Below are 27,738 nucleotides of genomic sequence, written 5' to 3' on the forward strand. Positions count from 1 at the left end.
GTGTCACTGGGGATAGGGTGTCGCCGATAGGGGGGAGGGACTGGCCGACCTCCTGGGGGCCCAGGGAGCGGTCTTTGCTCCCAGTGGGTCGGCCAGTGCCTGAGGGTCTCCTTGGAGACCCCAACTGGTGTCACCCATCATCGTCCCTAAGTGCCTACCCCTAAGACACATTGGGGTCTCCCTGAGTGCTGCTGGGGTGGTGACAAGGAGAGTGTGTGTGTGTGTGGGGGGGGGGGGTCAATCCCAATGGCCACGTGTCATTCCCAGCCCAGCACATGGTATTCTGTGAAGAAAAACTGTCACTCACCAGGATCTGTCCACCTTGGGGACAGTGGGCGAACCCCCAAATGCTCTCCCTGGGTTGTCCGTCTTTCCCCCCCCCCACCCCACCCCCCGCCAATTTTCCTCCCCGCTCCTCAGACCTGCGGCTGCTTTTAATCTGGGCCAGGATTTTTTTTTTTCCTCTCTGATCCAATTATTTTTGTCCGTGTTCCACGATCCAGAGCTGGAAACAATAGACTGGGGCTGGCACCTGCCCCAGGAGCAATCAGTCCCCCAGAGGGGGTGTCCCCTGTCCTTTACAAGGGACAGCCCTTCTCCCTCCCAGAGCAGAGTTACAGTGGCATTTTGGGGTGCCCTCCACCCCCAGAGCCACCCTGGGGCTGAATTAGGTCAATTTATGTAGATTAAATGAAAACCTGGAAAAGTTTAGGAAGAGAGAAAAAATACCCTCCCCCAAGGAAATCCCTCGGGACTGAGAGCAATGTGGTAGTTCAGGGATGCCAAAACTTGGAGTGACCCTCTGGGTACCCCCAGGGTGGTGGGGACCTTTCTCTGTGTCCCCATCCCTGGGCCAGGGGGATGATTCTATGGCTGCCTGTACATGGGCAAGGGCTGCTGCAGGCATCTCTCTGTCGTCCCTTTTCCTTCTCCACACCCCTTTTACCTCTCCAATCCCTCTTTCCCCTTCACACCCCCCCCCCATCCCCCTCTTTCTTCCACCCCATTGCTGTGTTTCCAGCTGATGGGAACATCAAAGCAGTTGTTTTCTCATCATCCTGCCACGCTCCAGCAGCTGCTGGGAGCATGAAGCCACAGCACCGGCTCTGACACCTCAGAGCTGCTGCGGGGGGGGTGGGAGTTCCCCTTGTACCCCAAACCCCAACACCACCAGCAGATGTGGCCTTCACCCTGCCCACGCCGTCTGTCCCTGAGGTTACCTCACCAGCCTTAAGCCAGTCTCAGCTTGGTGCAGCTGGCAGGATGGGGGGGTCATGGTGCCTCTGCTGTCCCCAGCACTTCCTGGTTACTCCTGATCCCCCTTGCACCCCTGCCCTATGCCCGGGGTGCTCCCCGGCCGGATCCGGGTTGTGCCACAGCTGTTTGATGAGCAAAGTGTGTCACAGCCGTGCCAAGGGGCGTGACAGTGCCATGTGATCCCAGGAACATGGAGGGGGTGCAGGGGTTCACCCCCACACCAGGGAGGGGTGCAGGGCTGCTGCTGCTCCAAGGCTCCCGGGCAACCCCAGCCGGATCATCCCCCCACCCACAGCACCCCCGTTTCCCAGCGTCCTCTCAAACTGCCCCTCCTCCCCCTGCCACAATACTTCCGCACTCTGAGCATCCCACTGGTCCCCAGCTCCCCTCAATCCAGAGCATCTCCCACCCAAATCATCCCCATTTTCCAGCATCCCCCCACACTGAACTCTCCCTGCCCCAGTATCCCCCCACTCTGAGCACCCTCCCAAGCTCCCCCTCTCCAGGCCCTGGGCACCATAGGACATTGCCACACCTTAACTCAAAACCATCCCTTGAAGGCACTGCTGGGCCTCAGGGGTCAGCCCCAGTCAGGGAGCAAAGCGGGGTGTGGGTGCAGCCTGGGGTGTGGGGCCAGCCCGAGAGGTCTCAGGTGCAGCTCCCTGCACATTCCCTCTGTTTCTCCTGCAGTCCGAGTACCACTATGAATACACAGCATGTGACAGCTCAGGATCGCGCTGGAGGGTGGCTGTACCACACACACCTGGACTCTGCACTGGCCTGCCTGACCCTGTCAGGGGCACTGAATGTTGTAAGATTCCCACCAGGAATGGCACAGGGTCAGGTGGGGGGGTGGGAATGGCAGGGATGGGAAATGAGGGTGAGAGGAGGGAGTGGGGAGTCAAGCACAGCCATTGTTGGCTCCAGTGCAGGCAGGAGGATGGAATGGGATCAGTGGGATGGGAATCCCCTGGGACGGGATGGTAGAAGATCTACAAGCACTGGGATGGGGTGGAATAGGAATCACACACACAGCAACTCCCTGGGATGGGATGAGAGGGATAGGAACCACACACACACAGGCATTGGGATGGGACGAGACAGATGGGAATCACATGCACACACAGATAGGATGGGATGGCAATCACACATGCAATCATGGAATGGGATGAGAGGGATTGGAATCTCACACACACTGGGATGGAAATCCCCTCCTCCCACAGATGCACCAGGACAGGATGAGCAAGATGAGCACTCGTTCACCTGAATGGGCTGAGAGAGATGGAAATCCCACACACATAATGGAATAGGATGGGATGGGAATCCCACACATGGGCACTAGGATACTAGGATGGGATAAGAGGGATGGAAATCACACACAAACTCATGCACGAGGATGGGAAGGGAATCACACACACAGTCACCAAATGGAATGAGAGCCATGGGAATCCCACCACACACACACACACTTGGATGGAAGTCTCCCCATTGCACACATGCACCAGGATAAGATAAGCACAAACTCACTCACCGGGAGGGATGAGCAGGATGGGAATCCCAAACGCATACCCCCAAAGCCTGGGGGTGCCCCGGCTCCATGGTAGAGCGTTACATCCTGCCTGGATTGGGCAGAGCTGGGTGTCAGGTACCAAAACTCATGGATGGGGGGGTTGCCTTTGTGGAATGGTAAGGACTGGGGATCCCAGCACCTCCACCAGCTGGAGTGCTTGGAAATGCAGAGCTGAGGGTGATGAGGCTGTAGGATTGGGGGTGACCCTCCATGCCCTGTGGCCCCGTCTCCATTGGCAGCATTCTCCTGCAAGGCGGGTGAGTTCCTGGAGATGCAGACGCAGACGTGCCGGCCCTGCGCTGCAGGCACCTACTCACTGGGCACTGGTGTCCGCTTTGATGAGTGGGACGAGGTGCCCCATGGCTTTGCCAACGTGGCCACCAACCTGGAGGTGGATGACGGCTTTGGCGATGCGGCAGAGAACTGCACAGCGTGAGTCACTCTGTCACTGGCTGTGATGCCAGCACATGGGCACCTGGCATGTCAGGACTGGGTGTGGGGGCACAACGAGCAGGATGGGTGTGACACTCCTGTGCTTCCTTAGCACCCCTGTGCATTCAGTTGCTCTGACGCCCTTCTGTCATCCTGCCCTGGGAGGTGACACCAGCAGGGCACTACAGGGGCACCCTGGTCACAGCAAGGGAGCACCCAGCAGCATCACCCCCCCAAGAAGTGGCAGGACCCCAACCCCATGGGACCTCCACATCAATATTCCTTGGAGATGGAGCACCCATGGAGGTCCTATGGGGGACCCTACAGCGTCCATGGGAGTCTCCACACCCCTGTGCCACCAGCTTTACTGCCACAGCCCTTTGATCCTCATTGGCAACCTCTGAGCTCTTTTGGTTGTGCTGACAGCCGCCAGAGCCTCCCATCTGTTCCACAGCCATTAAACATCCCACCAGCAGGTTATACCAGCAGCCATCAAAGCCTCTTACTTGTACCGCAGCAATCAAGGCCTCTTAGTTGTACCAGCAGCTGCCAAGCCCTCCCAGTTGTTCCGCTGCCACTGAATTTCCCACCAGCTGGTTGTACCAGCAGCCACTGGTACACAGCAAATACCCTCCTGGGTACCCTAACAGCCACCAAACCCTCCTGGTTGTACCACACCACTGAGCCTTCCCAGTTGTACCAACAACCAAGAAACCCTACCAGTTGTACCAACAACCACCAAACCCTCAGTTTTCCTGGCACCACCACGCTGCTCCATTGATGCCCCTCTTAGGCATTCCCTACTCCCAGTAGCGTGTTCCTCATCCAGCCACATTCCCAGAACAAAGGGATCCCACTCTCTTCTCCTTGTGGTCCACACAGCTCTCAGCGGGCCAGGGGATTCTCCCCAGGGATATGTGTCTAGCCATCACACCTTGCCATGGCCCTAAGGTGTGCCCAAGCCCCTGTGTCCTGCATTTCTTCCCTGCTTCCTGGGGACCCTCCCTACAATCCCTGTCCTGCCTGCTGAGAGTGGTGACAGGATATATCACTTGCCCCAGGTCAACATGGGTGCCACTGGGGGACTATGTGGCCTCCAACACAGATGAGTGCACGGCCACCCTCATGTATGCTGTGAGCCTCAAGCAGTCGGGGACTGTCACCTTTGAGTACATCTACCCTGACAGCAGCATCGTCTTCGAATTCTTCGTGGGTGATGGGGGCAGGGGTGGAGGATGTGGGTCTTCGGGGACATGGGAGGGTCCTTGGGGGCATGGGAGGGGTCTCTTGGTACATGGAGGGGTCCATTGGGATATGGGAGAAGGTCCTAGATGGCATAAAGAGTCCCTAGGTACATGGGAGGGGTCTCTTGTGACCTGAGTGGGTCCCTGGGGACATGGAAAGAGTCCCTGAGAACATGATGTGCGTCCCTGGGGTCATGGCAGGATCTCTGGTGGATGTGACAGGGATCACTGGGGACATGGGGAAAGGGACCCTGGATATATGGGAGGGGTCCCTGGGGATATCATGGGGATCCTTGCAGACATGGAGGGATCCCTGGGGACATGGTAGTGGACTGTGGGGACATGAGGGGAGCCCCATGGGATATGGCAGTGGATCATGGAGACATGAGGAGGGGTCCCTAGGAATATGGAGGGTCCCTGGGAGCATGGGGGTGTGTCCCTGGGGACATGCGGGGTCCCTGTGAACATGGGGTCCCTGACACTCTCCCTGCAGGTGCAGAACGACCAGTGCCAGCCAACGGTGGAGGAGTCCCGCTGGATGCGGACGACAGAGAAGGGCTGGGAATTCCACAGCGTGAGTGTTCGGTGGGAGGTGACACCGGGGGGGAGGTCCCTCGGTGCTGCCCCGCCGTTTCTTGTCCCTCCCGTGGGAAGAAGATGCTCCACGAGGCTGAGGAGGGTGGTCACAGACGGGGGTGCCACACATCCCCCTCCACTGGTGCCAGCCCCCTCCTTGCCAGCGGGATGCCCCATCCATGGTGCCAAACCCATCCCTAGCAGTGGGATTACCCAGTCCCATGGGATCCTTCTCCCAGGTGGAGCTGAGCCGTGGGAACAACGTGCTGTACTGGCGGACCACTGCCTTCTCTGTCTGGTCCAAGGTGCCTAAACCAGTGCTGGTGAGGAACATCGGCATTACAGGTGGGTGGGGAGAGTAAGGAGGGTCTCGGGGATCGCGCACCCCCGTCCCCGCTACCTGAGCCTCCTCCCGCTCCCAGGGGTGGCCTTCACTTCCGAGTGCTTCCCCTGCAAGCCCGGCACCTTCGCCCCCGCCTCCGGCTCAACCGCCTGCCAACCCTGTCCCGCCGACACCTTCTCCGGCAAAGGGGCCACCGCCTGCCAGCCCTGCGACCCTGACACTTACGCCGGTGAGAGGGGACACCCGGGGCTCCCCCCGCCCAGAGCTGTCCCTCTAGTTTATGACCCTGGGAAGGGAAGGGGTGATGTGGGGAGCAGGGGTGACCTGACATCCCCTGGTGGTGACAGTGTTGGCGCCCCTGACAAACCTGACACCTACGCTGGTGAGGGGGGAGACCCTTAGGGGTCCCTTTGTCCCCGCAATCTGCACTGCAGGAGTGGCCCTGGGGGAGGGAGAGATGATGTGAGGAGTAGGGAGAACCCACTACCCCTTGGTTGGGAGGGAAGACAAGGACACCCCTCGTGGTGGGAAAAGCGCTGGGGTCCCCGGGCTGTGCTGGCTCACCCGCCGCGTCCCCCTCGCCAGAGCCCGGCTCGGGGTCCTGCAAGCCACGCCCGCCCTGCACGGACAAGGATTTCTTCTACACCCACACGGCCTGCGACGCCGGTGGGGAGGTAATGCGGGGGCACCCCGGGGTGGGCCCCTGTGCCCCGGCGCACCCCCAGCTCACTTGCTCCCCTGGCAGACCCAGCTGATGTACAAATGGGCAGAGCCCAAGATCTGCAGCGAGGAGCTGCCGCAGGCGGCCCGGCTGCCATCCTCGGGGGTCAAGACCCGATGCCCCCCCTGCAACCCTGGCTTCGCCAAAGGCAACAGCAGCACCTGCCAGCCCTGTCCCTATGGCTTCTATTCCAATGGCTCCGGTAAGGCGGCCCCATCATTGTCCCCAAAGCATGACTGGGGCAACCTGAGCTGCTGGGGGAAGGTGGGTGCCGCTCCAGTGCGGGGTTGTCCCCTCCTGTCCCTATGGCTCCAATAAGGACACCTCCACCACTGTCCTCAAGGAATAACCGAGGTCTCTGGGGCTACCAGGGGGAGATGAGTGCCGCCTCAGTGCAGGGTTGTCCCATCCTGTTCCCGTCATTGTTCCGAAGTGGTGACCAAGGCACCCAAAGCTGACAGAGAGAAAGGTGGTACCACCCTGGTGCAGGGCTGTCCCTATGTAACCGGTAAGAACATCCCAGTTGCTGTCCCCAGTAAGTAACTGGGATCCCTGGAGCTGCGTAGGGAAGGTGGATGCCACCTCAGTACAGAGCTGTCCTCTCCTGTCTCCACCATTGTCCCCAAGAGGTGGTTACCAGGTCATCCCAAGCTGCAGGGAGGGGAATGTGGTACCACTCTAGTGCAGGGCTGTTCCCCCTTGTCCCCATCACTGCCTCAAGGGGCAAGCAGGGCACACCAAGCTGACACAGGGGAAGGTGAGTGCCACCCCTGTGCAGGGCTGTTGCCTCCTCTCCCCAGCCTGCCTCATTTGCCCAGAGGGCACTGAGCCGGTGCTGGGCTTGGAGTACAAGTGGTGGAATGTGCTGCCCCCCAACATGGAGACCACCGTGCTCAGCGGCATCAACTTCGAGTACAAGGGCATTGCAGGTAGTGGCAGAGGGCTGTCCCTTCCCTGTCCCTTGCCGGGGCACTGCCAGGGACCTCTCTGAGTGTCACTGCACCCCTGCAGGCTGGGAGGTAGCTGGGGACTACATTTACACAGCAGCCGGAGCCTCTGACAGCGACTTCATGATCCTCACGCTGGTGGTCCCTGGCTTCAGGTGAGGTGGGGGCCAGCACCAGGGAGCAGGGGGAACACGGCCATGGAGCAGAGCTAATAGTGTCCCCATGCTGTCCCCAGCCCTCCAAGCCTAGTGCTGGAGGACACAGAGAGCAGGGAGGTGGCCAGGATCACCTTCGTTTTCGAGACGCTGTGCAGCGTTGGCTGTGAGCTCTACTTTATGGTGGTGAGTGGGGAGACACAGCAGTTTGGGGGGGCACAGTGAATTTGGGTTGTGCCACCTCCCCTCTCCCCACAGGGTGTCAACTCACACACCAACACTCCAGTGGAGACATGGACAGGCTCCACGGGGAAACAATCCTACACCTACCTGGTGGAGAAGAACGCGACCATGAGCTTCACCTGGGCCTTCCAGCGCACCCCCTACCACGAGGCGGTGAGGGACAGGGGGCCCTGCTTTGAGAGGGCTGGAGGGCCCCCACTTTGGTGGGTTGGTGGGGGGCTAGGGCAGATGGTGATGGTGCTCTCGGTGCCAGGGCCGGCGGTTCACCAGTGATGTGGCCAAGCTGTACAGCATCAACGTCACCAATGTGCAAGGGGGGGTGGCCTCCTTCTGCCGCCGCTGTGCCCCCCAGCCCACTGGGTCCTGTGCCCCGTGTTCCCCTGGCAGTGCTGTGGACCCCAGCTCAGGCACCTGCCAGCCTTGCCCACCTGGCACCTACCTGCGGGGCCACCCCTCCGACGGGACGCCTACCTGCCACCCCTGTGGCCCTGGCACACGCAGCAACCAGGTGACTGGGGATGGCAGGGGGTCCAAGTGTCCATAAGTGTCCCCATGGGTGATGCCAATGGGCCCCAGAGGAGTGACACCAGCCTCCCCCACACCCAGGGTGTCCCAGATGGTGGCACTGGCTAGCACCAAGAGGGTGACACCATCACGGGTGGGTGACACGAGCCTCCCCCAGTCATCCTGGGTGTATGACACTGTGTCTTTATGGAGGTGACACCAGCCCCTTACAGCCATTCTGTGTGGGTGACAGTGTCTGACCCAGGGTGGGTGATGCCTGCCCTCCTTGGTCATCTCCAGAGAGGTGACACCAGCCGTGTGGCAATGCTGGGTGGGTGGCAAGGTGGGTGACAATGTCTAATCCTGGGTGGGTAATGGCAGTCCCCCAGGTGTCACCAGAGAGATGACACCAGCCCCTCCCAGCCATCCCCAATGGGTGACAGTATCTGACACTAGTGGGTGGCAGTGGGTGACCCTGGTGGGTGCCACCATGGCCCTGCTGTCTCTGAGGGGTGGTGCCAGCTCTCCAGAGTCCCCCACAAGGGTGTCCCCAGTGGGTGGCATGGCTATCTCTGAGCTCCCTGTCCCTGTTCCCAGCTGCGATCGCTATGCTACAACAACTGCAGCCTGGCACTGGCACTGCCGGGCCGGATGCTGCACTTCGAGTTCCCGTCACTGGGCCAAGGTGCCGGGGTGGGCACTGGGCCCAGCTTCACCCCCAAAGGGCTGCGCTACAGCCATCACTTCCGCCTTAGCCTCTGTGGGCACCAGGTGAGACCCGTGTGGGCAAACGTGTGCACACATGGGAGCTGGGCCTGGCCGCTGGGTGGGCCCAGGCACACAAGTGCAAACACAGCCACGTGGGTGGGCACTCAGGAGAGTAGGCACACATGGGCAGGAGGCCATGGAAACATCCATGCAGACATGGGAATGCGCCTGGGAAGGCACAGAAGGGCACACATAGGAGGGCACAGGATCATGCATGAATGTATGGGAACACACCTGGGTTCATGGGTGGGTGGTCATAGGTACACAAGTGCAAACACGAGCACACAGGGGGTGTGTGCACTCACAGGCACATGACTACAAACACCGGCACATGCAAGTGGGTGGGCACAAGCGCAAACATGGGCACAAATGGGTGGGTACTCAGGAGGACGGGCACGGAAACACGGGTGGGCACACACAGGCAGGAGGGGTCACGAATACACATGCACACATGGGCATCTGGATGGGTGAACATGGGCACACACCTGGGCACACAGATGGGACAGGGCATGCAGGTGGGCCCTGCACACGTGCAAATGTGCTCATAGTGCTCATGCAAACACAAGGACGTGTATGCAAACACACATTCCCACACGCAGGTGTGCAAATACAGGTGTACATACTGTGACACCTGCACACACACACCCACCCAGTTGTGCAGTCACTTGTGCACAGTCACATAAACACATCTGCACAGTTGTGCAGACACATGTGAACACTCATGTAAAGACATACGGACACTTGCGCAGCCACACCTGCACACCTATGGCCCTGCACACACAAATGCCAGTCCCTTGTACACACAGTCTCACTCCACACATGTGTGTCATGTATGTCCCTGTAGGGCAGGAAGATGGCCTCATGTGCTGACAATGTGACGGCAGGTCTGGGGGGCCCTGCCCGTGTGGTCTCCTCTTATGTGTGCCAGGCCATTCTGGTGCCCCCTGACGTCACCGGTGCCCGCGCAGCTGTGTCTTCTCAGCCCATCAGCCTGGGTGACCACTTGCTGGGTGAGCGGGGAGGGAAGGGGGGCACCCTGGGGCACTGGGACACTCCGAGGTCACTGAGACACATGGGCAGGACAGACACTAGAACATCTTGGTGGCACTGGCACACCAGCACTGGGACTCCTCAGGGGGACTGGGACACCCTTGTGGCACTGAGAGTGGGACACCTTGTTGAGACTAGGACACCCTGGTGGGACAGGGACCAGGACATCCCAGTGGCACTGAGAGTGGGATACCCTGGTGGGATTGGGACACTCAGCTGGGACTGGGACACTGGCACTAGGACATTTCAGCAGCACTGGGATACCTTGGTGGCACAGGGACACCCCAATGGGACTGAAATACACCCTGGTGGGACTGGGACACTACAGAGCATCTTGTTTGGGATTGGGACATTGTCACTGGTATATATCACTGACACCCTAGTGGGACTGGGACACCATGGTGTGACTTGAGACACACTGGTGGGACTGGGACACACAGGTGAGACTGGGACACTGACACTGGGGCACCCTGTTGGGACTGGGATATCCTGGTGGCACTGGGACATCCTAGTAGGACTGGGACCCTCTGGTGGCACTAGGACACTGGGACTGGAGCACACCCCAGTGGGACTGGAGACACCCCTCTCTCCCTGCAGGTGTCACCACCAGCTCCGTGCTGGACGGCATCGTGTCTCCCCCAGAGCTCTTCCCCCCCAGCCACCCTGACCTGCCTGACATCATCTTCTTCTTCAGGTGCAGGCAGGTGACAGAGGGTTGACACCCACACTGTGCCTCCACTGTCCTCCTGACCCTCCATGTCCCCTGGCAGGTCCAACGACATGACACAGCCCTGCAGTGGTGGCCGGGCCACCACCATCCGTCTACGCTGTGACCCCCTGCGTGTTGGTAGTGGCACGCTGGCTGTCCCCAGGTGGGGAGGGGACATGGGGGACCCCGAGGGAGGTTCTGGGTGACCCAAGCATCTCCTGCTGTCAGGGTTGGGCTTATCCCTGGGGTGCTTTGCTTTGGAGACTGTGACCATAGTCACCTCACTCTGAGGTGTCACCCTGGCTGTTCCCAGGTGGTGGGGGGGGGGTGGGGGGGGGGGGCGGGGGGGGGGGGTGGGACACTGGGGAAACCAAGGTGGGCTTAGGGGACTCCCAAAGTGACCCAAACATCTCCTGCTGTCATGGGTGGGCGTGTCCCTGAGGTCCTTTGCTTTGGGGACGACACTGACAGGATGTCAGAGTCCCTCATCCTGAGGTGTCATCCTGGCTGTGTCACCGGCACCCTGCGTCTACTTAGGTTGGCAGTGAAACAAAGGAGACCTCGGGGGAGGTTTGGGAACCTCCAAGATCCCCTCCTGTCATCGGTAGATACTTCTTTGGAGTGCTTCACTTTGGGGATACTGCTGTCATGCTGTCCCGACCCTGGGGTGTCACCTTAGCTGCAATCCTCACTTTGGAGTGTCACCGTCACTTGAGCCCCCCCTTTTTGTCCCTCCCCAGCAAATGCCCCGAGGGCACCTGCGACGGCTGCACCTTCCATTTCTTGTGGGTGACGGCTGAGGGATGTCCCCGCTGCTCCAGCTCCCACCACCGCCCCATTGTCGGCGCCTGTATCGGCGGCGTTCAGGTACCGCCCCGTGCCCCGGGCTGGGCTGCGGCCCCTACGGCCCCTGAACCCCCTTTCCCCCCCACCAGAAAACCACCTACGTGTGGCGAGAGCCCCGGCTGTGCCATGGCGGAGACGCCCTACCGCCGCAGGTGATCCAGGCGTGCCGGAGCGTGGATTTTTGGCTAAAAGTGGGAATTTCCACTGGGACCTGCGTGGCCGTCTTGCTGGCCGCGCTCGCCGCTTATTTCTGGAAAAAGACGCAAAAGTGAGCAATTGGTAGCGGGATTTGGGGACACGGGGGCTAGCAATGTCATGGGGAGGGTGATGGCACCGCCTGCATTCCTAGGTTGGAATACAAATATTCCAAGCTGGTGATGGACGCAGCGGCCCGGGAAACGGACGCGACGTCGCCCGACAGTTGCGCCATCATGGAGGGGGAGGATGCGGAGGACGAGCTGCTCTTTGCCACCGAAATGTCACTTTTTGGAAAACTCAAAGCCCTGACGGCCAAGGTGAGGGGTGAGGTAGGGTGGGGTAGGGTGGAAACAACCCTGGAGCAGCCACCGGACAAGCCATGGTGGGGGTGGGATTTGAGGATGGTCCGTGCCTCAGTTCCCCACTCCGGGGGAGCTCTATGTCTCAGTTTCCCCACTCCAAGGGGGGCTCTGTGCCTCAGTTCCCCAGCCCGGGGGGCTACGGGCCTCAATTTCCCCACCCCACAGCGGATGCCTGATGGATTCGACTCGGTCCCGCTCAAGACCTCATCCAGCAGCACCGATCGGGAGCTGTAAAGAGGACAGGGGGCACCCTCGCATCCCCCAGCCCTCCCGGGAACTGTGACGGGCCAGAGGGGCACCCACGGACACCCTGCCCCCGGGCAGCTGTGAAAGGAAGGGGGGTACCCCTGGCCCATCCCCCCACGCTCCCAACGTGGCCTTAGGGACCCACTTCGGACCGGAGCCTCGTTACGGGTTTTGTACATGTGTCCCCACCCGTGCCCCCCACCACGTCCTCCCCAGCCCAAGCACCCAAAAATGCCAAATACAGGAGTGGGGTTTGTATAAGGGCTCCATGTGTGTGGGCACACGGGGGCGGGGGGACATGCGTAGGGGATGCGGAGAGTTGAGCGTGGGCACCAAAAATGGGTGGGTGAGGATGTAGGGGTGTCCGCAGGGTGTCACACGCGTGGGACTGGGTGCCTAGGGGTGGGGTAGGGGAGCAGCGAAACTTTGACTTCTATCTGCACGCCCCCTCATGGGGGTAGTGCTATAGCGTCCCCCACATGGGTTGAGGCACCAGAACCCCGCCGGGACCCCCAAGGAGGGTGACATGAGGTGACATGTGGTGCCACGGACGGCCACAGTCGTGCCATGGGGTGCTGTAGAGGGGCATGGAGCGGCTCTTTTGGAGCCCCATGAGCAACTGGGGTGTGAGATGTCCTCGGGTAGGAGATCCGCAGAGCCCACCAGTATGCCTGGGATGTGGCTGAGGAACCCCAGGAATCCTCGGGGTGCGAGGGCAGAACCGCAGAGAACCCTCTGGCGGGGGGGGCTCAAGGATGCTCGGACCGCTCGAGCCCCTCCAGACCCCGCCATATCTTCCCCAAACCCTCTCAACACTTCCCAATACCTCCGTCCTCCCTCCCTGCCTGGGTCTCCCGACCCGCTGGAAGCCCCTCAGCGGGAGCACGGGCGCTCGGCCCCCGGCCCTCCCCATCGCTTCTGTGCCGCCCTCGCCCCTCCGTGCCCCGCCCTCCCGTCCTGCTGCGCCGCCTCCAGGCCACCAAGGGGCGCTGCTGCGCCCCGTCCCCACGACCGCGGCCGCGCCCCTTCCGCGCACGCGCCCAGAGCAGCTGTCCCCGCCGGCGCTCCCGGTGTCGCCGCCGCCATCACCGGTCATGGTGCTGGACCTGGACCTGTTCCGCGCCGACAAGGGCGGTGACCCCGCCATGGTGCGGGACATGCAGCGCAAGCGCTTCAAGGACCCCGGGCTGGTGGATGCGCTGGTGCGAGCGGACGGCGCCTGGCGGAGGTGTACGTGGGGGTGGGTGAGGGGAGGGAGCCTCCGGGCTGGGGAACTCCCTTGTCACACGCGGGCATGTCTCCCCTTCCCGGTGCCTTTCCCCCCACCCCGTCAGCCTGGTGACCGGTCCACAGGTGATAGGACCTCCCCACCATCGCCCCTTCTCGGGGATGGGGGATCCCCTAAGGGTCCCTCTCTCTCTCCCGAGGAGCTGGAAGCGGCCCACACTGATCCCCGAGCCTCCTCGATGAGATGGGGTGACCTTTCGGGAGGTCTTTCCCATCCTCCCCAGCTGTTTGTCGATTCATCCCCAACCCTCGGGGATCACCTCAGTGGATCACTGCCCTCTGGGACTGGATCCTGTGGGTAGATCACAGCAGAGACCGAGGGCCTGTCCCTGGGTGGATCCCCCTGGTCCCTAATCCCAGGGGTTGAGGTGGGAGAAGTTCTCTCACTAGACCCGCCTTCCCTCCTACCAGGCTGGGGGGCAGATCCCAGGTTCCCCTTAGCCCGGACTTAGATCCCGTCCCATTGCGATCCCCAGGGATCCGCTCCCTGCATTACCGCAGGATCCAGCTGGGCGGGGGGAATCCTAGACAGTGCCACCCCCAGATTTGGGGTACACCCACACCTGGGCGGGTTGATGGGGTGGGGGGGCAGGAGCCCCCTCCTCGTGGCTCCCGGCAGGATATGGAGCAGCAGGGAGCGCATCCAGCTCCATCAGTGGGTGCCGGATGTGGGGGGGAGTTGGAGGGCGGAGTGGGTACCCCCAAACCCCGCCGCTCCCAGGGCACCCCAGCATTCCATTGCTGCGGGATGAAAGCGGCGCTTGGGGCACCCCTTTAAGGCATTCGCCTTGATGTCCAAGGGATCAGCCGCTTCCCAGCCCCCTTCCCACGGGCTCTGTGTCCCCAGGACGGTGGTGCTGGAGAATGCGGTACCTGCAGGGTGAGGCAGGCTGACGGGTCACGCTGGCTGATGCAATCCCGCGGCACCGGTGCGTGGAGCCCGTGCTGTGCCGTGCTGTGTCCTGTTGATCTGGATCCCCTGGGGACTGATCCCTCCCTCTGATTAGGGTGGCGCATTCTCAGCGTAGGTGCCCCCTCAGTTTGAGCTGCCCCGGGTCCTGGGCTCTGCCCTTCCCAACCCTGGGGTCACGAAGGGGGGGAACATCCATGCTCCCCTCATCCAACACCCTCTGAATCTCGTCACTGTGGCCTCAGATCCCAGGGTCTGCTCAGTCCTTAGCAATCCCATCCCGCTGAGGGAGGTGTCTCATCACAATATGGGAGTCCTATCCTAACAGGGAGGTCCCAGCATGGGGGCCTCTGATCCTATGGAGGGAGGGGTGTTATGCTGGCATGGGCGTCCCCGTGCAGCGTGAGGGGGACCTCATCCTGGTGTGGGGGTCCCAGCCCAGCATTGGAGGGGTCCAAGTGAAGTATGGAGATCCTTTGCTGATGTGGGGGGTCCCGTCCTAGGGGAGGGATTCCCATTTTGGCAGGGTGGGGTTCCCAGTCCAGCATGGGGGTCACAGCCCAATGTGGGGGATCCTAGCATGGGGTGGGGATCCCATTCCAGTACATTGTTCCTAGCCGGGAATGGGACTTTCACCCCAGTGTGGGGGACCCCATCCCCTCATGGGGATCCCAGTGTGGAGGTCCTATCCCACTGTGGGGGTCCTAGCCCAGCACAGGGAATCCTAGCATAGGGTTCTCATCTTAGAGTTGGGGTGTCCCATCCCAGCATGGTTCCAGCACGTCATGGGGGTTTCCAGCCTGGCATAGAGGTCCCAGTGCATTGTCACTCCAGGTGTTTTTCAGTGACATCCCTACTTCTTGCAGCTCTGCTCAACATGATCAACCTCTGTCCTTCCAAAAACCTCAGGGATGGTGCCTTTGGGTATTCCAGGAACTGCCACCCCCCCTGCTGCTCCCATGGGGGCTCCATACTACCTCTCTGTACCAGATAGGGGCTGCAGCCCTTCTCTCACTCCAGGTGACAGCCCCTGCCTTCCTTTCCAGGCAGGTTTCGTGCCGACAACCTGAACAAGCTGAAGAACCTGTGCAGCAAAACCATTGGGGACAAGATGAAGGTGGGCCACAAGTGCCCTGGGTCACCTTATGGTGGGACATCACCAACTGGTGACATCTCTCCTTCTCCCAGCCCTCCAGTCTCTCCCTTGTGTCACTGAGGGATGTTTTCATACTGGAATTTTACTCTTTAACTCTCCTGGTGTTCTTTTTTCCTCTTGCTGCAGAAAAAGGAGCCAGTAGGGACGGATGAATCTGTACCAGAGAGTGCACAGAACCTGGATGAACTCACGGCTGATGTCCTGGGCGTGAGTGAGACCTCAACTCCCTCCACTGTGCCTACATTTTGTCCAGAGCTTTGCCTGGAATTGCCCAAATTTGTGGCCTGAAGTGCCCACCAAATGAGAGGGGGCTGCCTGATGCCCCAGCTGGGAGGATCCTTTATCTCTCAGTCCCACATCAGCAATAACTGACTCTTCCTCAGTGTCCTTGATCTCCTCAGCATCACTCTGTGTCAGTCAAAGGCTCATCCCTGGCAATTTGAGCAGCCTCAGTCCTTCTGTGTCCTCAGCATGTCCCTCCCTGCCTGCTTCCATCCCAGTTTGGTAGTCACCCTGGGTAATGAATGCAATGCTGGCTGCCATGGGAGCAGCTCAGGCCTTCCAGATTCCAGCTTTTCACCCCTTTATCCTTTCAGGCTGTTCTTGAATGTGTCCAGCCCAGGGACTCATTCCAGAATATGTGGAGGGTCCAGAATTCACCATGCTGGGCCCAGGATTCCCTGTGCTGCATGATGAGGACCCTTTTCCCAGTGGTTTTCTCTCTCCCCCACCTCATCCGGAGGTCTCTCTGCAGTGTCTCCAGGTATCCCAGATAAAGAAAATTCGGCTGCTCATTGATGAGGCCATCCTGGAGTGTGACTCTGAGCGCCTGCGGCTGGAAGCTGAACGCTTTGAGAGCCTCCGGGAGATTGGGAACCTCCTCCACCCCTCTGTGCCCATTAGCAACGATGAGGTGGGACACTGGAAGGGCCGTGAGGCTGGGTCAGAGGGGCCAGGAAGCTCACAGTGGGATGCAGGGGGCTCCCAGCAGGGGATCCCCCAAGCCTGTCTGGGTGGGCGGGTGAGGGAAATCTGCATAACAAGCCAGCATTTCCCACCAGGATCAGACAAAGAGCAGCTCAGACAACACTGGGCACACCATTGTTGGGAGAATTCATGGGAAAGGCACTTACTGCGGTGAGGACAGGGTCTCCCTCCGCTGCCTCCATTCATCCCACGGGAATATTTTCCCATGGGGAGCACAACTGGGCCAGGCTTGCTGCCAAGTGGCTGCACAATAAGCTACAGGCTGGAGTTTGAGCTCCCAAAGTGGGCCCAGTGTGGTCAGGGACTGGTGTCACAGCGTTCCAGAGCACTGAGGAGGTGATAGGCTCCTGCTTCTCTCTTCTCCGGGTTCCTGCAGGATGTGGACAACAAGGTGGAGCGGGTGTGGGGTGACTGCAGCTGCAGGAAGAAGTATTCTCATGTGGATCTGGTGGTGATGGTGGATGGCTATGAGGGGGAAAAGGGCGCCGTGGTGGCTGGCAGCCGTGGCTACTTCCTTAAGGTGAGTGCTGTTACCCCAGAATGATTGGGTTCAGAGAGGAACGAGGAGGGACAGGGGCCTTGGGTTCTCCTCCCATGGGATTGATGATGGGAGCCTCCAGAGGCCTCCTGGATCCTCTGAGCAAGGAGGAGTGGCCCAGCAGAGTGTGTGTGTGACAGGCAGTGTGACCTTGTTCCCAGGGCCCACTGGTGTTCCTGGAGCAGGCGCTGATCCAGTACGCGCTGCAGAGCCTCCGTGCCCGGGGGTACACCCCGGTGTACACCCCCTTCTTCATGCGCAAGGAGGTGATGCAGGAGGTGGCCCAGCTCAGCCAGTTTGACGAGGAGCTTTACAAGGTAAGGGATCGCTCTGAATTTGGGACTTGGAAGCAACCACCCCCATGGGGCTGTGGAGAGGGAGGCAGCGGGGTCCCCTCTACCCTGGCAAGCTTGTGGTGGTGGCAGCAATGGTAGCACTGGTTCCTTCCCCTCTCCTTGGGATCCATCTCCACGTTGTGATGGTGATGATGTGACAGGGAGATGGCTTGTCTTGGGGGTCCATCTCCATGGGAAACACCTCTGTGGGTGACACTGCAGTAACAAGGAGGTGGCTCATCTTGGGTCCATCTCCATGAGTGACACACTGTGATGGCCATGAGGTGACAAGGAGATGGCTGGTCTCTGGAGTCCATCTCCATTGGTGACATGTTGTGACAAGGATGTAGCTTATCTCTGGGGTCCATGTTTATGGGTGCCACATGATGGTGATGAGGTGACAAGGAGGTGGCTCATCTTTGAGGTCCATTTGCACAGGTGACACATGATGACAGTGCAGTGACAAGGAGATGATAAGTTCTGGGGGCTATCTCCATGGGTGACATAGGTGACAAGGTGGCTTGTGATGGTGATGACGTGACAAGGAGGTGGCTCATCTCTGGAGTCCATCTCCACGGGTGATACAGGTGACTTGTCCCTGCTTTCAGCCCCTTTGAACAACCAACAAACTCCCCCTGTGTTGAATTCCCAAACCATCTGGCCCTGGAAAACTTCCCTGCTGGTCCCTGGAGGTGCAGGAGCAGCTAGAAGAGGGCTGGTGGCTCATGTCCCCTGCAGGTGATTGGGAAGGGCAGTGAGCGGGCGGAGGACAGTTCCATCGATGAGAAATACCTGATCGCCACCTCAGAGCAGCCGATCGCTGCCCTGCACCGCGACGAGTGGCTGCGGCCAGAGGACCTGCCCCTCAAGTACGCGGGGCTCAGCACCTGCTTCCGCCAGGAGGTGGGATCCCACGGCCGGGACACCCGCGGCATCTTCCGCGTCCACCAGTTTGAGAAGGTGAAGGAACAGTCCTGGGAGGAATTCGGGGTGTATTGAGGGTTGCTGTGGGGAATTCAGCATTTTCCAGTGGAAATTCATGATGTATCTGGTGCCACTGCAGCATACGCAGCAGGAATTCAGGGTGTACCCATTGTCACCGTGGTATTCCATCAGGAAGTTGGGGTGTATACCCCATGTCACTGTGGAGTTCCAGTGGGAATTCAGGGTGTACCTGATGTCACTGTGGGGTTCTGATGGGAACTTTGGCTATACTCAGTGTCACTGCAGGTTACCAGTGGGAATTTGGGGTGTACTGGGTGTCACTGTGGGGTTCCAGTTGGAATTCAGGCTGTACCGGGTGTCACTGTGGGAATTGGAGCTATACCTGGTGTCACTGTGGAATTCCTTCTCTTGCAGATTGAGCAGTTTGTCTACTCCTCCCCCCATGACAACAAATCCTGGGAGATATTTGAGGAAATGATGGCCACAGCTGAGGAATTCTATCAGTCCCTCGGGATTCCCTACCACATCGTCAACATCGTCTCAGGTAGGGGCTCCTGTGCTACGGGGGGTTGAGGGGGTCCCTGACCTGCTTCCTGCATGGCAGTTTCTTGTCTCTGGCTCATTGCTGTCCCCAGCCTGAGACAGAGGAAGAAAAGGGGACATTTTGTTTGCTGTGGAATCCTCAGCCTTGCTCTGGGTCCGTGGGAGCGGGTGTGACACTGCTGTGATGGATTGTCCCTGCTGTCCCTTCCAGAGGGACAGTTGGAGTGTCCCAGCTCCTCCTGGAAATGCTCAGAGGAAAAAGATCTGATTTAAAAGCTCCCTGTGGCTGAGTAGGACTCCTTTATCCCCATTGGCAGAGCGAGAACCCCACATCTCCGCAGTTGAGCAGAAATCCCTCATTCCTGTGTCCAAGCAGGAATCCCAGATCCCCATGGCATAATCCTACCTCCCCATAGTCAAGTGAGAAGCCCATGTCCATGTGGCTGAGAAAGAGCCATTTGTTCCCACAGCTGAGTGGGAATCTCACATCCACAAAGCTGAGAGAGGCCCCCACATTCCCGTGAGTAAGCAGGACCCCCATATCCCCATGGCACAGCAGGAACCCAATGTCCTGTGGCTGAGCAGGAGTTTCCCATTCCTGTGTCTGGGCAGGACTCCCACACCCCCATGTCCCCATGACCAAACAGCTTGTGGCTTGTTCACCCTGTGGCCAAGTGGGTACCCCACATTTCCATGGCTGAGACGTAACCCCACATTACTATGGCAGAGCAGAAATCCATGTTGGATTGGCACCAAGCTGCGGAAATGACTTCGGAGGCTTCATCCTACATTTTGCCCCAGGATAGGAAAATTCAGGATGGCAGTGGGACCCCCTACTCAGCACTGTTCCCCCTCCAGGCTCCCTGAACCATGCAGCCAGCAAAAAACTGGATCTGGAGGCTTGGTTCCCTGGCTCTGGCGCCTTCCGTGAGCTTGTCTCCTGTTCCAACTGCACTGACTACCAGGCCCGGCGCCTGCGCATCCGCTATGGCCAGACCAAGAAGATGATGGACAAGGTGAGGCTAGTGGGCATAGGGGAGTTCTTCCTGTATTCCTTTGCTTTCCCCATGTCACAGGTGCCCCCTGTGTCCCCCTGCCACAGGTAGAGTTTGTGCACATGCTGAATGCCACCATGTGTGCTACCACCCGCACCATCTGCGCCATCCTGGAGAACCACCAGACTCCTGAGGGCATCCGCATCCCTGAAAAGCTCCAAAACTTCATGCCTCCAGGTAACATCCCCTTGTGCCCTCCCTGTCCCCTGCTTCTTTGCGGGGCGGTGACAGTGGTCCCTTGTCCCCCCAGACCTACGGGAGCTGATTCCATTCATCAAGCCGGCACCCATTGAGCAGGAGCTCTCCAAGAAGCAGAAGAAGCAGCAGGAAGGAGGGGGCAAGAAGAAGGCGGGGGGGGGACGGGACCGGGTGCTGGAGGAGCAGATGAAGAACATGGAGGTCTGAGGGTGTCCCCCCGCACCCCAAGGACTTTGAGGGCCTACCAAGTCATTTCACCTTCATCGCCAGGCTGTGCCCTTCATCATCATCTTTGCTCGGAGGGGAGTCACCGTCTGTCCCCCCTGTTCCACAAAGAACTGACACTGTCAGGGCGCTGCCCCTCTCCCTGTGTGTCCCCCTTACCCTGCTGAGTTGGGCTGGGACCCCCATGTGTCCCCCTCATGTTGAGTGGTGCTGGCGACCCCCGTGCCCATGTAACATGACCCTTCTCCATCCAAAATAAAGCCAAGAGCTGCTGAGCTGTGTGTTCCTGGGGTTCCGAGGAAAGAATGGGGGGGTGCAGCCTGGGGAGGTGTCTCCGTTGCACACCACCCTTCCCCTCCCCCCGTACCTCCCTCCTCCCCGTTCTCCCTCCCTCCTGCCAGCCCCAGACAAAGCCCCTTTGTGATGCTAAGTGGGGCCGAGAGCCCCCAGCCTCAGTCCCAGCTGCTCGCCCCCCGCTCCGGCGTGGGGTGATACACGGGAGCGTTGCCCACTTTGCCCCCTTCCATGGCCATGCGGGGAGGCCTGGCTGCCGCGCTCTGCGTGGGAAACCCCCGGCAGGCCTCAGGTGTCGGGTGGAACCGGCGGGGAGCGGCCCAGTGAGTCACCGGAGCCCCCGGCGGAGGCGGGGGGGTTCCGGCGCTCCAAGCGCCTCCCCGGCGCTGGGGGGCCCCTCCCCGGTACCCGTCGGACCCGTTCTGCCGGGGGAGGGGGGGGGAGGCGCCGGCGCCGGCTTGGGCGGCGGGGGGGGGAGCAGCAACCACGGACTGCGGGGATCCGCCCCCGTCTAGCGTCTCCAGTCTCTCCCAGTCTCTTCCAGCGCCCCCGACATCTCCAGTCCCTCCCAGTTTGTCCCAGTGCCCCCCAGCATCCCCAGTCCCTCTCAGCCCGGTCCAGTCGCTCCCAGTCTGTTCTATTGCCCCCGGTCCTGGTGCGGTGGGACGAGGCCGGGGATCGGGGGTGGTGGGGGGAATGTGGCACGAGTGAGAGGAGATGGACGTCCGTGTGTAGAGTCACGGCCGGCGGTAGGGACATGGGAGGGTTGGGGGACGTATGTCACACGTGCTGTATGTGCCACACATGTGCTGGGTGTTTGCACACATGATCTCTGTGCTGTGTCACACACGTGCTCTCTGTCTCACATGTGTATGCTCCGTGTGTGTTTCACATGTACTGTGTGTGTCACATACCTGGTTCCCATGTCATGTGTGATCGCTGGGGCCTGTGTACCCTGCGTGTGCGACGTGCGTGTTCCCTGCGCGTGCAACACGCGTGACTGCAATGCACAGGTGCGTGCAAGGCCCTCCACATCGGTGTATGTACGTGTGTGCGCGCAGGGCGCACATGTGCACCTCACACGAGTGTGCGCAACCTGCGCGCAGTGCGCGCTCGCTACCCCCGCGCTGCAGCTGCCGGTGCGGCTGCGGGTGTCGCCGGCGAGTGCCGGGGGCGGCGGCGGCTCCTTTAAGAGCGGCCGGGCCGGTGAATTGGCGGCTCCGCCCCTGCGGGCGCGCGCGAGCGAGGGCGGGGCGCAGGCGGCGGAGCGGGTCGCTGCGGGCACCAGTGCCGGCACCGGGGGCACCGGGGGGCAGCGGCCATGGGCCCTCCGCCCACCCGCCGGGCCGCACTCCGGCTGCTGCCGCTGTTGCTGCTGCTGCCGCTGCCCGCACCGGGACCCGCCATCGCCACCGGCATCGCCTCCGGCATCGGCACCGACACCCGCATCGACACCCGCATCCGTCCGTCCAGCACGCTACCGGCGCCACTTCAGCTCCGCAGCGGCACCGGCTCCAGCGGCGGCGCGTGGACCCCGCCGAGCACCGGGGACAGCGGCGACAGCGCTGGGCCCGCACCGGTCGCGGGCGGCAACGATGGGACGGCACCAGGCACCGGCTCTTCCAGTGGGGACAGCGACGGTGGCATTAGGGGGTCCCCAGGTATCGGCGGCTCCAAGATTACCGAGGACGCCGGAGGCACCGTGAATGCTGGAGACACCTGGACGCCTGGAGGCACTGGGGGCGTTGGAAGCACAAGGGACGCTGGAGGCACCCGGGATAGTGGAGGCACCGGAGTTACTGGAGGAACTGGAGACACTGGAAGCAGCCATGTCCTCAGGGGCACCAGGAGTGCTGGGAATACTGGACACACTGGGGACACCAACATCCCCACGGAGGACACTGGGGGCACTGGGATCATGCTGAGCACTGGGGGTGTTTCGGGCACTCCAGTCCCCAGGGGCATCAGGAATTCTGTACTCACTGGGGAGACTGAGAGGTTCTCCAGAGGTGCTGGCAACACTAGGAAAGTCCCCAGAGATACTGGGAGCACCAGAGATACTGAGCATAATGGGGAGACTGGGAAAGTCCCCAGCAACACCAGGAGCGCTGTGGACATTGGAAATCCTGGGAACACCAATATCCCCAGGGAGACCAGTGGCACTGGGGATGCAATAGACACTGGGGATGTTATGGAGTTCCAGACCACAGCAGTCCCCAGGCCCCCCATACCTCACCACCGTCCCTGCCGCAGCCCCAACACAGCACCACAGTTCCAGCCCTCCAGCTACCAGGCCACAGTGGAGGAGAACCGGCCAGCAGGCACTTCAGTGACACAGGTGACAGCACAGGACCCTGATGAGGGGGAGGCGGGCCGGCTGCACTACTCTATGGCTGCGCTCTTCGACAGCCGCTCCAATGACCTCTTCACCGTGGACCCTGTCACTGGTGCCATCAGCACCTCTGCACCACTGGACCGCGAGAGCAAGAGCACTCACGTGTTCCGTGTGACAGCAGTGGACCACGGGACACCCCGGCGCAGTGCCATGGCCACATTGACAGTGACAGTGAGTGACACCAATGACCACGACCCAGCCTTTGAGCAACCAGAATACCGGGAGAGTGTGCGAGAGAATCTGGAAGTGGGCTATGAGGTACTGACAGTGCGGGCCACCGATGGCGACGCTGGTCCCAATGCCAACATCCTCTACCGCCTCCTCAATGCCGGTGATGCCAATGAGGTCTTTGAGATTGATTCCCGCTCAGGCGTCATCCGCACCCGTGGCCCTGTGGACCGGGAAGTAGTGGATGCCTTTGAGCTGTTGGTGGAGGCTACAGACCAGGGCCAGGATCCAGGTCCCCGGAGTGCCACAGCCACTGTCCGCATCGCTGTGGAGGATGACAATGACAATGCGCCGCAGTTCAGCGAACGACGTTACATGGCACAGGTCCCTGAGGATGTGGTGCCCAATGTGGCGATTCTGCAGGTGATGGCCACCGACCGTGACAAAGGCAGCAATGCACTGGTGCACTACAGCATTGTCAGCGGCAACACCCGTGGGCACTTCTACATTGATGCGCAGACAGGTACGCTAGATGTTGTTACCCCTCTAGACTACGAGGTCACCAAGGAGTTCACCCTGCGGATCCGGGCGCAGGATGGTGGCCGCCCACCTCTCTCCAACATCAGCGGTTTGGTTACCATCCAGGTGTTGGATGTCAATGACAATGCACCCATCTTTGTCAGCACGCCCTTCCAGGCCACCGTGCTGGAGAATGTCCCCGTGGGCTACTCTGTCATCCATGTACAAGCCATTGATGCCGATTCAGGTGACAACAGCCGGTTAGTTTACACCCTGCTGGAGACTGGTACCGGCTTCCCCTTTGCCATCAACAACAGCACTGGGTGGATTGTGGTGGCCTCTGAGCTGGACCGGGAGCTAGTCGACTTCTACAGTTTCGGGGTGGAGGCGCAGGACCATGGCACCCCCCCAATGGCCTCCACAGCCAGCGTCAGTGTCACCATCTTGGATGTCAATGACAACAGCCCTGAGTTCACCCAGCGGGAGTACGGCGCTCGCCTGAACGAGGATGCGGCAGTGGGCACCAGTGTCCTGACTGTCTCTGCTGTCGACCGTGATGCTTACAACGTCATCACATACCAGATCTCCAGCGGCAACACCCGCAACCGGTTCTCCATCACCAGCCAGAGCGGTGGTGGGCTCATCTCCCTTGCCCTGCCCCTGGACTACAAACTGGAGCGGCAGTACCTGCTCACCATTGCTGCCTCTGATGGCACCCGTCAGGACACTGCCCAGGTGGTTGTCAATGTCACTGATGCCAACACCCACCGCCCCGTCTTCCAGAGCTCCCACTACACCATCAACATCAATGAGGATCGTCCAGTGGGCACAACAGTGGTGGTCATCAGTGCCACAGATGAGGACACAGGGGAGAACGCCCGCATCACCTACCTGATGGAGGACAGCATACCGCAGTTCAGCATTGCTGCTGATACTGGTGCTGTCACCACCCAGATGGAGCTGGACTATGAGGACCAGGTGTCCTACACCTTGGCCATCACAGCGCGGGACAATGGTATTCCGCAGAAATCTGACACAACTTACCTGGAGATCCTGGTGAGTGACGTCAATGACAACGCACCCCAGTTCCTCCGTCATTCCTACCAGGGATCCATCTACGAAGATGTCCCCACCTTCACCAGTGTCCTCCAGGTCTCTGCAACTGACCGTGACTCCGGGCTCAATGGCAGGGTCTTCTACACCTTCCAAGGGGGTGATGATGGTGATGGCGACTTCATCATTGAGTCCACCTCAGGCATTGTCCGCACCTTGCGCCGTCTGGACCGGGAGAATGTGCCGCTGTATTCCCTGCGGGCATTCGCAGTGGATAAGGGGGTTCCAGCCCGGCGGACGCCAGTGGAGATCCAGGTGACAGTGTTGGATGTCAATGACAACCCACCCGTGTTTGAGCGGGACGAGTTTGACATCTTTGTGGAGGAGAACAGCCCCATTGGGCTGGTGGTGGCCCGGATCACTGCCACCGACCCTGACGAGGGCACCAATGCCCAGATCATGTACCAGATCGTGGAGGGCAACATCCCTGAGGTCTTCCAACTGGATATCTTCTCTGGAGAGCTCACCGCCCTGGCTGACCTGGACTATGAAACCAAGGCTGAATACATCATGGTGGTCCAGGCAACCTCGGCACCACTAGTGAGTCGGGCCACCATCCATGTGCGCCTGCGTGACACCAATGACAACAGCCCCCAGCTGAAGAACTTCGAGATCCTCTTCAACAACTACATCACCAACCGCTCTGGCAGCTTCCCTGGGGGTGTCATTGGCCGCATCCCTGCCCATGACCCCGACGTCTCTGACCACCTCACTTATGCTTTTGAGCAGGGAAATGAGCTCAACCTTGTGCTGCTGGACCCACACAGTGGGGACCTGCGCCTCAGCCCGGCCCTGGACAACAACCGCCCACTTGAGGCCGTCATGAGGGTGTCTGTCTCTGGTAAGACCCCCACCCATGGAGTGTACCTTGCAGGGGGAGTGACGTTTGTGGGTATATCGACCTCTATTTCTGCATGGAGACGAGGTGTTATGGGGTCTCACTACCCTGTTTAGGCTGTCCCCGCCCTCCAGATCAAAAGGGATGATGTGTTGTGGGGTCCCACGACCCCACTGAGGTGTTTTGGAGTTCCACCACCCTGTCCTGGTTGCCTCCACCCTCCAAATCTAGGGGAGGGGGGAATAATGGGATGCTGTGTCCCCTCACACCCCAGACATCCAAGCTGGAGGCTGTCGGGGTCCCTAGCACCCCCTTTGCTTTCCCCACCCCCCTGCGCTGTCGGGCTGTCCAGAAGTGGTCCTGGCACTTCTCTGTCTTCAGCAGGGTCCTGGTACCCTTGGGAGCTTGTTATGGGGGTGTGATGGGTGAATCGGGGAAGGCTCAGGGTGTAGTGCAGTATTGGGGGAGTCCTGGCGCTGCCATGTTTGTGTTTCCAGGAGACTCCACTTGAATGAATTCAGTGCAGGAGGCACAAGGCCTGGTGTGTGTATTCGGGGGGGCAACCTGGCCTCCCCTGAGAGGTCCCCAAACCCAGTGTAAGGGGGGAATAATCGCAAGATAAGGGGGGTTGTGCCATCAATTGTCAGCACCATTTGGGTGGTGGGGTGTCCAGGAGGTGTTTCTGGGGGATGGGAGTCACCCCAAGGTGGGGGAAGACCTCCTTGGTCACCCCCAGGTCAGGGGAAAGCTGGGTCACAGGCCATGCCTGATGTCTATTGTCCTCAGCCACATGGCCTCCATCACCTCACAGTTTCCCCTGGCAGGGGTCCCTGCTCTGGCCACACAAAGCAGGGGGCCCAGGGCACAAAGGGTGGGGGCAGGGAGTCCCCCGTGTCCCCCCCCTCCCCGCCAAGCGCAGGGGCAGGCGGGAGGGAAACAAAAGGTCCAGCCATAGCTGCGCCCTCACGGCTGCAGCCATGGTAACCTTCCCCCCCAGCCCCCCCGCCAGCCACTGGCTACCAGTCACTGGCCACGGGCCACTGGGCAGCCCTGGCCCCTGCCACCCCCTGCAGCACTTCCCTCTGCCTGCTTGGCCCCCCGCCTGTCCCCATGTTCCCTTCATCCATCTGTCTGCCTGCTCCCCATGTGTCCTGCATCCTGCTGCCCTCAGCCAAGGGGAGGACAAAGAAGAGGAAGAAAGGTGGGTGCCCCAGTGCTTAGCAGAGATTTTGCTGCCCCAGCCCCACAACCAGCACCAACTCCACAACCAACACCAACCCCATAATCAGCACCAGCCCCTTAACCAGCACCATCTCTATATCAGCCTTAGCCCCAGGAACAGCTCCAACCCCCGGAACCAGAACCAACCCCATAACCAGCACCAGCCCCGTAACCAGCCTCAGCCTCATAGACAGAACCAGCCCCAGAACCAGCCCCAACCCCATAACCAACCACCAATCCCATTTAGATGCCCCACTCCACAGTGTCCAGGCAGGGTTGGCACCCCATGACCCACACTGTCCCCATTCCATGGTCACCAAGTGGAATGGGCACCCACAACCAGCACCAGCCCCATAACCAGCGCTGTCCCCATTCAGTAGTGGCCAGGTGGGACAGGAGCCTTGTAACCAGTTCCAGCCCCATTGCCAACACCATCCCCATCCCGCTGCCCCTACCCTAGGTAGGTGGTATGGGCACCCCAAAAACAGTACCAGCCTCATAACCAGCACCAACCCCATAACCTTCACTGTCTCCATTCCTTGGTCGCTGAGCATGAAAGGTTCCCCACAGCCTGCACTGTCCCCACCTGACTGTATCCATTCCTTGCTGGTCAAGCAGGATGGGCACCTCATAGCCAGTATTATCCCCATTCCACAGTGGCTACATGGGCCAGGTGTTTCATGGCCAGCAATGTCCCAATACTATGGTGGCCAAGCGGGTCAAGCCCCCAGAGCACCATCCCCGTCCAGCAGCAGGTGATTCTGTTGGTTGCCCCATATCTAGCACGATTCCCAGAGTTGTCCATTGTCCAGAGCACATATCTCACACCATCCTTTCCCA

At 60.3% G+C, this 27,738-nt stretch overlaps 3 protein-coding genes across 3 annotated transcripts in view; all 3 read left to right on the forward strand.

Annotated features, from left to right (window-relative positions):
• Positions 1–3,083: 3,083 nt before the first annotated feature.
• On the forward strand, positions 3,084–12,159 carry ELAPOR1 (endosome-lysosome associated apoptosis and autophagy regulator 1; the record flags this gene model as incomplete). Its single annotated transcript, XM_084220517.1, has 20 exons — positions 3,084–3,259; positions 4,321–4,468; positions 4,997–5,077; positions 5,319–5,424; positions 5,502–5,651; positions 6,008–6,096; positions 6,168–6,345; positions 6,944–7,072; positions 7,155–7,245; positions 7,326–7,431; positions 7,504–7,641; positions 7,742–7,996; positions 8,590–8,763; positions 9,605–9,770; positions 10,408–10,504; positions 10,581–10,682; positions 11,260–11,386; positions 11,455–11,633; positions 11,715–11,880; positions 12,091–12,159. Exons 1-20 carry the CDS (start codon positions 3,099–3,101, stop codon positions 12,157–12,159), a joined length of 2,712 nt encoding a protein of 903 aa, XP_084076643.1. The 5' UTR covers positions 3,084–3,098.
• A 1,059-nt stretch (positions 12,160–13,218) lies between these two features.
• On the forward strand, positions 13,219–20,618 carry SARS1 (seryl-tRNA synthetase 1). Its single transcript, XM_084220507.1, has 11 exons — positions 13,219–13,401; positions 15,415–15,485; positions 15,651–15,731; positions 16,279–16,437; positions 16,888–17,031; positions 17,211–17,366; positions 18,123–18,344; positions 18,744–18,873; positions 19,731–19,888; positions 19,975–20,104; positions 20,178–20,618. The coding sequence occupies exons 1-11, from the start codon at positions 13,266–13,268 to the stop codon at positions 20,330–20,332; spliced, it is 1,542 nt and encodes a 513-aa protein (XP_084076633.1). The 5' UTR covers positions 13,219–13,265; the 3' UTR covers positions 20,333–20,618.
• Positions 20,619–21,965: 1,347 nt separating this feature from the next.
• The window catches only part of CELSR2 (cadherin EGF LAG seven-pass G-type receptor 2), a gene marked incomplete at both ends in the record, with an annotated part of 30,253 nt that continues 24,480 nt past the window's right edge, over positions 21,966–27,738 (forward strand). The window contains one exon of the mRNA XM_084220729.1: positions 21,966–25,680. Within this exon, the coding sequence (XP_084076855.1) occupies positions 21,966–25,680 (3,715 nt within the window). The remainder of the gene's footprint in view (positions 25,681–27,738) is intronic.

Source organism: Fringilla coelebs (assembly GCF_963513975.1).
Source record: "Fringilla coelebs genome assembly, chromosome: 23".
NCBI classification, from domain to species: Eukaryota; Metazoa; Chordata; class Aves; order Passeriformes; family Fringillidae; genus Fringilla; species Fringilla coelebs.

Coding starts and splice junctions, on each gene's coding strand:
- SARS1 (XM_084220507.1), top strand. CDS start 13,266: ATGGTGCTGGACCTGGACCTGTTCCGCGCCGACAAGGGCGGTGACCCC. Junction 19,889..19,974: donor CCAAGAAGATGATGGACAAG/GTGAGGCTAGTG, acceptor CCCCTGCCACAG/GTAGAGTTTGTGCACATGCT. Junction 20,105..20,177: donor CCAAAACTTCATGCCTCCAG/GTAACATCCCCT, acceptor TTGTCCCCCCAG/ACCTACGGGAGCTGATTCCA.